At 34.8% G+C, this 13,210-nt stretch overlaps 1 protein-coding gene across 5 annotated transcripts in view; it reads left to right on the top strand.

The window, feature by feature from the left end:
* Nucleotides 1–13,210, top strand: part of FNDC3A (fibronectin type III domain containing 3A) — a 173,755-nt gene that overhangs the window by 139,411 nt on the left and 21,134 nt on the right. For all 5 annotated transcript variants that reach the window (XM_082701580.1, XM_082701578.1, XM_082701579.1 and 2 more), the window contains 5 exons: nucleotides 2,440–2,564; nucleotides 3,146–3,320; nucleotides 5,065–5,151; nucleotides 11,827–11,965; nucleotides 12,629–12,697. In XM_082701580.1, the coding sequence (XP_082557706.1) occupies nucleotides 2,440–2,564; nucleotides 3,146–3,320; nucleotides 5,065–5,151; nucleotides 11,827–11,965; nucleotides 12,629–12,697 (595 nt within the window). The remainder of the gene's footprint in view (nucleotides 1–2,439; nucleotides 2,565–3,145; nucleotides 3,321–5,064; nucleotides 5,152–11,826; nucleotides 11,966–12,628; nucleotides 12,698–13,210) is intronic.

The raw sequence follows: 13,210 nt of genomic DNA, 5'->3' as shown, positions 1-13,210 counted from the left end.
TTTAGGACTTGGATATCTTTGTGGGCCATTATTCAGCCTACCACAGCAAGCACACTGAGCTCTGTTATGCAGTACTTCATTTTACTATCATTTATTACATTCTTTCTTTGCCTACTGCTTATACCATAGCTAAGAGGTATGGCCAGAGGGTATAGAAGAAATTCCATTGATAATCTGGGAATTCAGCAGTATGTAGGCATACCTTGAAGATATTGTGGTTCCAGCCAACCACAATAAAGCAAATATCTCAAAGCAAGTCGCATGAATTTTTTTGGTTTCCCAATGCATATAAAAGTTATATACCACACAGTATTTGTAGTCTGTTAAAGGTACAATGGCCTTGTCTTTTTTTTTTTTAAATGTACATACCTGATTTTAAAAATACTTTGTTGTCACTGAAAAAATTAAATTTAAAAAAATACTTTGTTGCTAAAAATGCTAACCATCATCTGAGCTTTCAGTGAGTCATAATCTTTTTGCTAGTGGAGGGTCTTACCTCGATGTTGATGGCTGCAGGCTGCTGAGGGTATGGTGCTTGCTGAAAGTTGGGGTGCCTTCAGCAGCTTCTTGAAAAAATAAGACAACAGTGAAGTTTGCTGCATCAGTTGACTCTTCTTTCATGAACCATTTCTCTGTAACATGTGATGTTGTTTGATAACATTTTACCAACACTAAAACTTCTTTCACAACCCGAGTCAGTCCCCCGAAACCCCGCTGCTACTCTGTCAACTAAATTTATGTAAAATTCTAAATCCTTTGTTGTCATTTCAACAGTCTTCACAGCACCTTCACCAAGAGTAGATTCCCTCTCAAGAAACCACTTTCCTTGCACATTTTTAAGAAGCAACTCTTCATCCACTTAAGTTTTATCATGAGATTGCAGCAATTCAGTCACATCTTCAGGCTTCACTTCTAATTCTAGTTCTCTTGCTGTTTCCACCACATCTGCTGTTATTTCCTCTGTTGAAGTCTTGGAACCCACAAAATCATCCATGAGGGTTGGAATCCACTTCTGCTGAACTCCTGTTAATGTTGATATGTTGGCCTCTTCCATGAATCACCATAACAAATACAATAATATGAAAAAATTTGAAATATTACAAGAACTACCAAAACATGACACAGAGTCGCAAAGTTAGCAAATGCTGTTGAAGAAATGGCACCAGTAGAACTGTTTGATGCAGGGTTGCCACAAACCAGACTTTGTAAAAAAACACTATCAGCAAAGCACAGTAAAATGAAGTGCAATAAAACAAGGTATGCCTATATTAAAAGAGTAATGAGGCACAAACAATTAGATTTTATGCCAGAAGTTTTAAGAGAATTTAGAATTAGGAAATCTATCATAGTAATTTAGAAGAAAAAAAAATATGTTGATAAATTATGAAAAGATATTTGATAAAATTTAGCACTTAATTAAAACTCAAATTAGGAAAGGAAGATAATTCCTTATCTGATAGTTATTTTTGTATTAAGTGAAGTACCATCACTAAACAATAAAAGCATTTCTAGTCAAGGCTGAAACAAGTCAAAGTTGTCAGTCATTCCCACCTTAATGTTAATGAAGTATGTTTTGGAACATACAGGTACAGCCAAATAATGGCTGGGCTGGGGGGAAAAATTATTATTATATAGAGATGATACAATTTTCTGTTTAGACAACTTAATAGAATCAACTGTAAACACCATTAAATCAGGAAAGTGTAGTAAAGCAGCCAGATAGAGATTGAAGGTTTTCTTTGAAGAAGTCCCCCTAAAACCACCGTTTACCTCTACCAACACAGTAGGGAAGAGTGGATGGAGAATAAGAAACGTGTCTATTTTATGTAGCATCCTAAACTTCTAACATTCTTTAGTTGTCCTGAGCTGCAGACTTTTCTCTCTCCCATTCTCTTTGCCTATAATCGGGTTTTTCTCTCTGCTTATGTTCTGTTACTGTTAAACCTAGGCAGTTGTGTTTCCAGAATCTTTATTTTATAGGATGTTAGCAGCTATTAAGGTGGAGGTTTGGGAATCACTTAGGGACCTTAAAACTGTGTAGAACTTTTCATAGATTGAGAACACTGCTAGTTGTATATATCAAAGATCACCCTATTTCTGCTATTACTAGTCCCCTCATAGAGATTGTGGGGTCTATACATGGAAAGAACTTCTTTTATTAAACCCAGACATTTAGCATCAGTTAAAACAGGGTACTTAGTTCAAGAAGGTAGATACAGAGATACCTACTTTCTAGTTTGTAAATTCTGCATTTAATGAAAAGTACCATTTAAAAGATGTAGGTTATCTCTACTTTCTTTTGAGATCCATGATTCATGTAACAAAATGACTTTTAATGTATACCAGCTCATATGTAGTTATTCATCAAGCAGGAACTTTGTGGATTTATCTTTTTACAGTAATGTACATGATATATAATAATCAGCCAATTTTTTTTAGGGAAAAGGAAATGGAGAATTTTGTCAGTGTTATATGGGCTTACAGAAGCAATTTAAAATTACTAAACTGTCACCAGCAATGGGTTGTAAATTTAGACTGTCAGCCAAAAATGAGTATGGCACAAGGTAAGATACATTTTAATGCAAATATATTATTTAGTCACTTCACTTAATATAAATTATGCAGAATCCAAATTATCCACTAAAAATTCTGCTTTAGTTTATGTTGGTATAGTAAAGATGGATTAACTATCATAGCAAAAGCTGTAAGAGAAGATGTTAGTTACATAAACTACAGTTGTTTTTTGTTTTTTTTTTCAAGATTTTATTTATTTATTTGACAGAGAGAAATCACAAGTAGGCAGAGAGGCAGGCAGAGAGAGAGAGAGAGTAGGAAGCAGGCTCCCTGCTGAGCAGAGAGCCCGATGCGGGACTCGATCCCAGGACCCTGAGATCATGACCCGAGCCAAAGGCAGCGGCCCAACCACTGAGCCACTCAGGCGCCCTAAACTACAGTTTTAAAAGTGTATTAGTAAATACACTTTTAGGTTCTGATCTGATAACCATGAAAATATTATCAACTCCAAGACATTATAATTAGTTATCAAAAATTGTCACTTTCAGAAAATGTCATTTATCAGATTGAATTCTTTAGCTATAAAAACAGCTCTTTTTCATTCATTCTTAAAAATGATTTGTTTCAACAGTGGTTTTAGTGAAGAAGTCTTATATTACACTTCAGGCTGTGCCCCTTCCATGCCAGCAAGTCCTGTATTAACTAAGGCTGGTGTTACTTGGTTATCCTTACAATGGAGTAAGCCCTCAGGAACACCATCAGATGAAGGAATTTCTTACATTTTAGAGATGGAGGAAGAAACTTCAGTAAGTATAAATATATATTTTAAGTAGTGTTTAAAACCTATTTCAGGTAACATCAATCCTTATAAATAAGTAAATAGTGCCACAGTAGTTAGATCCTTTCCCAGATCCTTGAGTCCTTGGTGTTGGTTATTATTTAGGAGGAACTGGGAATGAGGAAGAACTCAGTCTTGTCTTTTCTTGATGTGTGGGAGGGAGTTTTGTTTTTTTGTTTGTATATATTTGCACCTAGGAACAGTATAGACTGCATTCTTAAATATATATGTTTTAGGGAAAATATATATTCTTAAATATATATGTTTTAGGGAAAATAAAGGGGGGGAGATCACCACAGCCTTTCAGCCTAAGCAGCTCTAAAAAATAAGGAAATAATATGTCCACCTTTTCCAGCTGTGTTCATACACTGCTTTCTCAAGCACCACAGAAGATATGAAGAGCATCACATGACATTATATAGTGCCACCAGAATCAGGTTTCCAGTGGTTTGTCTTCTATGAGCTAAAATGTAACTAACATGAGTTAGGGTTTCTTCTATTAGTTCTACATAGTTTCATAGCTTTTTCAGAGCTACTTTATTTTTTTTAATCAAATTTATTTATTTTCAGCATAACAGTATTCATTATTTTTTCACCACACCCAGTGCTCCATGCAATCCGTGCCCTCTATAATACCCACCACCTGGTACCCCAACCTCCCACCCCCCCACCATTTCAGACCCCTCAGATTGTTTTTCAGAGTCCATAGTCTCTCATGATTCACCTCCCCTTCCAATTTCCCCCAGCTTTTTTTTTCCCCCGCCCCAGCTTTAAAGCAATTTGAGTGAAAAATACATTGGTCCACTCGCAGCTATATACCCAAGAGAACTTGAAAACACATGTTTATACAGAAATTTGTATGTGAATGTTCATAGCATTATTCATAATACCCAAAAAGTGGAAACAACCCAGATGTCCATTAATTGTTGAATGGATAAACAAAGTGTGATATATCCATACAGTGGAGTATCATTGAACCATATAAAGGAACGGAATTAGTCATGACATGAATGAACATGAATACACAGAAAGTATATTAGTTTATTAGAAAGTATATTAGTGAATGAGAAAAGAGGGGAAGTGACTGCTAACCAAAAAGTAAAGTACAGGCTTCATTGTAGAATTAGGATTCAATGATAATTGTATAATGAATACACTATAAATGATTGAATTTCATACTTTGAATGGGAATTTTACAGAATGTGAATTATATATCAACTTTTAAAAATAACAATGGGAAAGTAGTGAAGCATTGTCCCTGGAGCTATGAATAGCAATCCAGTACCTAAGTGACATGCCTTCCTGCCAGCACAGCCAACCATTTATCTATTTACTTAAACACAGAGCAAGTTAAGTATGTCAAATGGTTATAACTCTGTTTAGTTCTTACAACATCTGTGTAGGAAAGTCTATTAGTTTTAGAGATACGCTTACTGATGGTGATGTTACCATTGACTGACTTTACCTTCACCACAAAGATCTTCTCTTGTTTACTATATTTATGGAGTTCTCCATCCCCCTACAAACATTCATTAGCATTTATGGATCTGTCCATTCAAAATAGAAGTATCAAGGTGAGTATTACACTTAAGAGAGCATTAATCACCTGGTACACAGTAGAAGATGAAGACGACCTGGGTGTTTTTACATGTTTGTTATTCCCCATATTTCTGCTGCTAAACATCTAAGAAAGACTTATTTTCACTTTCCAGGGATATGGTTTTAAGCCTAAATATGATGGAGAAGATCTTGCTTACACAGTAAAGAATCTCAGACGTAGTACAAAGTATAAATTTAAGGTAAGCTTTGAAAGCCCGTATAAAATTTGTCATTCTTGTTGTTCCTGTTGTCTTAAAGCTAAGTATACATCTCACTCCTTGATTTTAAATCTAAAATAGTTTCAGGCTTGGGGAGCCTGGATGGCTCAGTCAGTTGGGCATCCAAATCTTGATTTTGGCTCAGGTCATGATAACGGGATTGTGAGATCAAGCCCCGCATCAGGCTCTTCACACTGGATGTGGAGCCTACTTAGGGTTCTCATTCTCCCTCTGCCTCTCCCCACTCATGGTCAGTCACTGCACTCAAAAAAATATAAAAAGTTAAAATAGTTTTGACTCTTCTAATGAGCATTACTGCTGTATTACTGTGTAACATTGTCAAACTATATATATTTAAATTCAAATCAGTTTTGATGTTTTATGGAACTTTTATTTGTATAACGTGAGCAAACATCTTCTAAAATGTGGATGTTGTTAAACACATTCAGAATGTGCTTTTTTGTTAGCAATATCTGAAAAAGTAATGCTTTTATTTTCTAAGTACATTATATCAAGTGGTACATAATTTCATTTTGTCTCATTACTGATATTCACTTGATGAAGGTTATTTTTACCATGTTTCTTCACCATAAGGTTTTCCTTTTCCCTTTCTAATAATAGCATTTTCTAAATACTATGTAAACATCTTGGTTTTTGTCAGACTTTCACGTACTAGTTTTAACATCCATTGATAATACCTGCCTGAGTCCATTATTACTGATCAATAGTTGCCAAGTAGCAACTAAGATAAAATTAAATAAAATAAAAATAAAATTTTTCAATTTTATTATGCCTTCTACATTTATTATTTGGCATATAAAGAAAAGCTTTCTTTTCTCATTTATGTAAATATGAACTCCTGGATTCCTGTTTACTGAGTGGGCTGTTTTTGTTTTTATGATTGTCAGTTGTGAGACTCAGATTGTTTCAGATTTAGGAGCCCTTGGGGCTGGCTTTCAGATCCTTTTGAAATGTGCCCCCCATCATTCTTTGAAACCTTTCCTTTCTGGCACATGCTATTCCAGTCTCATCTTGTACTTTCCCTTCTTTAGCCTTGAGATTGTTTTGTTTCTCAAAGCACTTGGGTCCTTTCAATAGACAATGGTATTTATAAGCCAAAATCTGGGAAGTAAGTATATTTATTGCTATAACAGTTTTACTACTCCTGGACACCCTCTCAATGGACTGAGCTATGAGCTATATGTGTGTACGTGCACATACAAAATTTGTATGCACAAACACATTTACATCTGTATTTCTACGTATATATATCTATTTTTTTAAACCATGAGTTTACACACGTACCTCCGATCTTAATCCAATACTACAGGTTAATTCTGGTTTTCTCCTTTTTCTTATTTCTAGCTCCCTTCATCATCAGAAAGAAACTTTGCCCCAGTTATGTCAATTATATTTAGTTTGTGGAACAAATTCCTCCCCCTCCCATAAAGTTCTATATGGGGTGCTTGAGTCCCTACTAGGCAAATGCTGCTGCCTCCAACCAACCCACCTATCCCCTAGCAGAGATACTTGCCTTGTTTAGCTCACCTGTTGGCCTTTACACTGAATTATTTCTAGTGTAAAGCAGACAGACTCTACATGTCATTTATTGCTTGCTTGAGGCATGGAAACTATATGTATCATTCTTGCTCACTTGAAGCGCTAGCAAGCTTTGAAAATTCATCTACTGTGGAGATTCCAGAAATTCTTTCTTTCATAGTATAGCATCCATTCTCAGGGTATTTTTTAACTCTGACTTGATCAGGGATATACATTGCTATTTCTTAGAGACAGTGCTTGAATTAGTCAATATACCAATTTATATAAGCCAGCCTACATTTTTGTGCCCAAGTTTTTCTAAAAATACAAGATGCTTATTAGTTAATACATTCAACATTCGAATTTTCTTCTCAGTACTTGTTTAATCAAATCATTTCAAATAAATGATAGAAGCTACTGTAAATTGTTTTCACTATTAAAAAGCAAAGATAAATTTTATCCCTTGAGAACCTTAAAAAATTTTTAAGCATGAGATTTGATTACAAAGAGCATAATAATTATATTTATTATGCTTTGTCTTACATATCAGCTTCATTTTTAAAACTTACGATAACACTGAGTGATTTTAATTTTTTCCAAATAGAGTTTTCATATTTTTACAAGATTTATGAAATACTTAAGAAGTAAGTACATTCATTCAGTTTTCCTCTTAGGATGATGTTGGATTGTATTTTGCTTCAGTAATGATTATTGTTATGATTATTCAGTAATGATTAGAAAATGATTAACATTTTCTAAGGGGAAATGTTAAGATCTTTATGATTTGGTAAGTTTATTAAAATTCTTAGAATTCTACTATCCTGTAACACCATGGTATTATTTCCACATAGAGACAAAAATGTTATGTATACATATAAGGGAGTAAATTTCTTATGATCCACTATTTTAAAAAATTACAGATTTTTATTTAAAATTGTTTCACTGTGGCAGTCACATTCAGATTGCAGGGTATACAGTCAGAATCTCCAAGGAGACAGTAGGCTTTTACAAAAAGTACCCCCAAGTAACAAGAGAGGGTATAGGAAAACAATGTCTCTAAACAAACTCTTAACAAATCACTGGCTTATAGGAAGGGATTATATAAAACCTTATTAAATAATAAATCGTAAGAGTGATAACCAAGAATAGTAGTTCCCCAAGTGTGATCACCAGACCATTGTATCAGCATCACCTGGGAACTTGTTAGAAATGTAAATTTTCTGGCCCCCTCAGTTCTGTTGAATCAAAAATTCTTGGATAAGACTTAGCAGTCTGTGTTTCAGCACTGTCCAAGTGATTCTGAGGCTTACTGAAATTTGAGAACCACTGATCTAAAGGGGGAAAAAAATAGAAAATGATGACTATGTGGTCTTCTAGAAGCTTGGACATTTTGAATCTGCTTGTGCTGGGTGCCACCTGACAGGCTTTTGAATCATTAAATCCTATTGTTTTCTATTTTGACATTGCAGACTCCTCTTTCAAGCAAAACATATCAAAATAAACTGTTAACACTAAAGAAATCTTAGACTACTAAGCAAAAGCTTAGAAAATACTATAAATCTATAATCCTATAGTCCAGTCCAAAATACTATAATCCAGAAAACAATGACTAGATAGTATATTACTGATTGTAAAGAAATAATGATATAATTAACATAAAATTGTAATATGACCAAGTTTGCCAAATGCCAAGAGTTCTAGTTTCTACACTACAGACAATCCTAGGACACTCAAAATACTAAAACAAAATTGGAACAATGTAAAAATTTAAAGGACAAAAGAAAAATTAAAATTAAAATTTAAAGCATAAGAAAGCAGCCAAAATTCTTAAAATCAGTTAAAATTCAGAATGGTTAACAAGTGTACAATGCTGACTCTATCAAATGGTTCATTAGAAGCTAGCTGAGACCTGTTGTCCAAATTTAAAATGATAATAATTATTAATAATTATAATATTTCTTATTAAAGGCTTCAGAAGCTAGTGGCCACTCACTATGACTCCGGGCCAGTAGAAGGCCGATTTCTTACTTCCTAAAGTTCCCTGAAAAATAGTTTTTTAAGCAGCAAGCCTTCTAAAGATCAAGTTCTGAGTACCTTGATCTGAGAACCCTTAAAATACTACACTGTAGCTTATTACTTTTTTTGAGGTGTTTTTTTTTTTCAGATGGAGAGAAATCAGTCAGTTAGTATCTGGGATCCATCAGCTTCTCCTATCTTCCATCTTTAAAATTCACTTATACGGGACACCTGGGTGGCTCAGTTGGTTGGACAACTGCCTTCGGCTCAGGTCATGATCCCGAAGTTCCGGGATCAAGTCCCGCATAGGGCTCCCAGCTCCACAGGGAGTCTGCTTCTCCGTCTGACCTTCTCCTCGCTCATGCTCTCTCTCACTCTCTCTCTCTCAAATAAATAAATAAAATCTTTAAAAAAAAATTCACTTGTACACTTACATGTCAGCAGCAGTGACAGTACATAAACGTGTTGCCTTCCTCCTCCTCATCTTGTCCAGTGTCATTTTATGAGGTCTTCCTTTCTCCTTTGCCCTAATCAAAGTGTGCCCAAGTTTAGTCCTAACTTATTATGCCCCTTTCTCCCTTGGATACATCATCTCTTTGCTTTCTGTCAGCTGTCATTTTTGTTCTGAAGAATACTAAATCTCCAAACCTGTTCTGTGCTTTTATCAAGCTATTCTTACTTTCTAATTACCGTTTTATACCTAGATTAATCTTTCCAAAATACAGCTTTCCCTTTAAAAAAAAAAATCCCTTAGTTTCATATAAGATTTTTTTATATTCTGACACATTCAGTTTTTAAAATGCACTGTCTTTCACTCCTTACTTGAACTGGCTATCTGACCAGATTGATTGTTTATTCTTTCTTGATCAGAGCTCACTATTTACTATTATTTCTGCTCTATACCCAGGGCTTTCTGTTCTCTCTCTTACCCAGGTTTGCCCTTTTACTGCTCTTGCCCATGAAGACCTCATATCACTTCTGTTTACCTCTTCAGAAGCCTTTGTGGACCATTTTATGCCTTAGTAATCTTTCTCCTATTGCCTGAATCTTTTCATATACATCTTGATTGTCTTCTGCATAAAGATTCTAAACTTGTTGAAGATACAGAGTGCACCAAACCTAGAGTTCCCAGCACAGTGCTCCCTCTATGGTGGGAACTGAATGAATGTTTTTGATTATTTGTAAAATTGTGGGGGTGGGGAGATAAGTATATGGTTTTATAACCTTTAATACCTCATGGCTAAGTGAAGTAAAAGGAGGCAGTGCCAAAATATATAGTCTTAAAAATACAATTAGTGGATCTTTCTCGTTTTTAGGGAGTCTCTTCTTACTTTAATAGTTTCTTCTAGTTCTAGGTTTGAGTAAACACTGTGTACCATATTGAGAAGTGTTTTGACTCTCTTTGTGGTCCAGTTTATAAAGCAGCAAATAAAATGCATTGTCGTGTATGGGAAGACTGAGGAAGCCTGAGCAAAATTGAACAATTGAACCGAATTTTACTGCATTCTCATGAGCCGCATGATTTATTTAGGGGTAGATTTATTTACATCCATGTGTATATTATCATGTCATATAATGGAGCTTGTCTTGAGTCATTCATTCATCCTGTAATTATTGAGCATTTATTCTATAATAAAGCACTGTTCTAAACACTAAGAATATAACAATAATCAAAATAACTGATACTCTAGTTAGGGGAATAGACAGTAAACAAGCAAATGGTAGATGGTGATAAGTGCTACGTGGATTAATCAAATTAGGGTGAGGTAACAGAATGATTGGGTAGTCAAGGAAGTACTTTTGGAAATGAAACTTGAATCTGAATAACCGGAAGAAGTTAGCATGTCAAGAACAAAAAACATTTGGGGCAGGGAAAATAACTGCTAATGCAAAAGACTGTAAAGTGGAGGTAGGCAGGGGTGAAATCACATAGGGTGTTGTAGGCCATAGGGAATTTAGATTTTATTTTGAGTAAAATGAGAAGCTGTTGGAAGGTTCCAAGCTAAGAAGTAAGTCCCTTTGGCAGTTGTGTAGAAAATAGAATTGAGAGAAGGAATAGAAAACAGAAAAGTAGAGGTAGACTTGACAGGATTTGCTAATAGAATTAAGTTGTAGGTTTAGAAAAGGAAGAATCAAGGATGTTTCTTAGATTTTTGACTTGAGAAGTAGGTAGATGACTTGAGCAACTAGGTAGACTTTTTGCTGATGAGAAAGAGCAAAGATGGAACAGGTTTAGAAAAGAGAAAATCATATCAAGTTGGATATTTTACTTCAGGAGCTTTAAGTTCAGTAGACAAGATAAGGTAAAAATATATATTGAATTTCTAAAGTCAGATATCAAAATACTTAGATATGAATTGTGTTTATTGCTGTGCCACTTAATAACTTGAAAAAAAAACAAGTATTGGGTCTGCGGGTCAGGAATTCAGGACCAGCTTAGCTGAGTGGGTCTCATGAAGGTTTTATGTGAGGTTATAGTCAAGATGCCAGCTAGGCTGCAGTCATCTGAAGGTTTGACTGGGGCTGGAGGATTTGCTCCCAAGTTCACTCAAGTTGCTTGTTAGCCCTCAGTTCCTCTCTGACTTTTGGTCGGAAGCTTTAGTTCATCAGCAAATGGATTTTTGTATAGGGAAGCCACACACACTCCTTTCTGTTACATTATATTAGAAGCAAGTTATTAAGAACAATTCAAAGGTAAGAGGAATTTGTCTTCACATGAATAAAGGAAATTCAAAGAATTTGTGGACATCTTTTTAAAACTCAAAGAATAGTAAAAGAATAAGTAAATCAAGCCCAAAGCCTATCAAGTATCATCAGATTATAGCTTATTCCTATGATGATTCTTGATTAGTATCAAAACTTTAGATGTAAACTTCTTTATATTCCCAGAACTGACTCTAACAGGGTATTATACCTAAATATTCTTCATATATGCTGAGTCCCTGTTGAAGACAAGCAGTTCTCACATACCAAGCCATCACAGTCTGAAAACTTACCTTTATAATTTGATTGATCTTATTTATCTCTCAACACTTTGTTCATTAAGTCATTATCATTAGGTATCAAATATTGTTTTAAGTCTTTGGTTTTTTTATGTCACAGGTTATTGCTTACAACTCAGAAGGTAAAAGTAATCCAAGTGAAGTAGTAGAATTTACTACATGCCCTGATAAACCAGGAGTACCTGTGAAGCCTTCAGTTAAAGGAAAGATACATTCACACAGTTTTAAAATAACTTGGGGTAAGATATGCATATTTGTACATCATTACTTTTCTATTTGATTAAAATGATTTGAATATTAAGATAATTCTTAGGATAGTTGGGTACATGTGTTAGCTCAAGCAAGTTCAATAGGAAATGTGAGACTCATTCATTGTTTGGATATCTTTTTTTGTGGAAAACTTTGCACGCACACAAATACAGAGTTCATATTTGTTATAGGAAGAACTTGGAACCTGCAGTAAGACTACGAGCAGAAGTAGCACTATGTGAAATGAATGATTACTAAAATTATAGCTTAAAAAGTTACTTGGGTCATCCTAGCGCTCATGAAAATTGAAAATCACTTATTCACTTAGAACAAACATTTGTTGGAGTGCCTGTCTGGCTCAGTCAGAAGAGCATGCAAGTCTTGATCTCACACAGTCCTGATTCAAGCCCCAAACGAGCCCCACAATTGGGTGTGGAGATTGTTAAATAAATAAAACTTGAAAAAAAAAAAAATAAAACATTTATTGAACATCTGTTTATACACCACTTAAAATGCTGGTACTAATTAAAAAAGTATTACAGGTGATTCTCTTTTTTTAACAGTCTGAGGTGTGGTATTCTGTTTATTAGGATTTCTGTCACTGTTTAATTATATGTACTTTGCCTAATACCACTTTTTACTTTTTTGGATAGACCCACCAAAAGACAATGGAGGTGCAGCCATCAATAAATATGTAGTGGAGATGGCAGAAGGTTCTAATGGTAAGAATAACTATTAAAAATTAATAGATTTAGGGATACCTGGGTGGCTCAGTCAGTTAAGCATCTGCCTTCAGCTCAGGTCATGATCCCAGGGTCCTGGGATCGAGTCCTGCATTGAACTCCTTGCTCAGCAGGGAACCTGCTTCTCCCTCTCTCTCTGCCTGTTGCTCTCTCAGCACGTGCGTGCTCTCTCTCTCTGACAAATGAATAAAATCTTTAAAAAAAAAATTAATAGATTTATTCTATTTATACCAGTCTGCCTCTGCTCTTCATGACTTTGCATTTTATATGATCTCTTTTCTTTCACTTTTTATTTTTCCTTTGTTTGTAGCAGTTAGTATTTTGCCTGTTATGATCCACTTTAAGTTATAATCTCTAAGACTGCTGAACACCTATATTATTAAATTTACATTTATATTTTATTTCCTCTCTCATTTGTTTGCTTTGCTCAGTTCCAGTATATCTGAACTAAAAAGTCTTCTGAAGGTTTATTCAGTTAGATTTATAACCAGA

The sequence above is a fragment of the Mustela nivalis genome (assembly GCF_964662115.1).
Source record: "Mustela nivalis genome assembly, chromosome: 15".
NCBI classification, from domain to species: domain Eukaryota; kingdom Metazoa; phylum Chordata; class Mammalia; order Carnivora; family Mustelidae; genus Mustela; species Mustela nivalis.
This window is presented reverse-complemented; position numbering and strand designations above follow the sequence as displayed.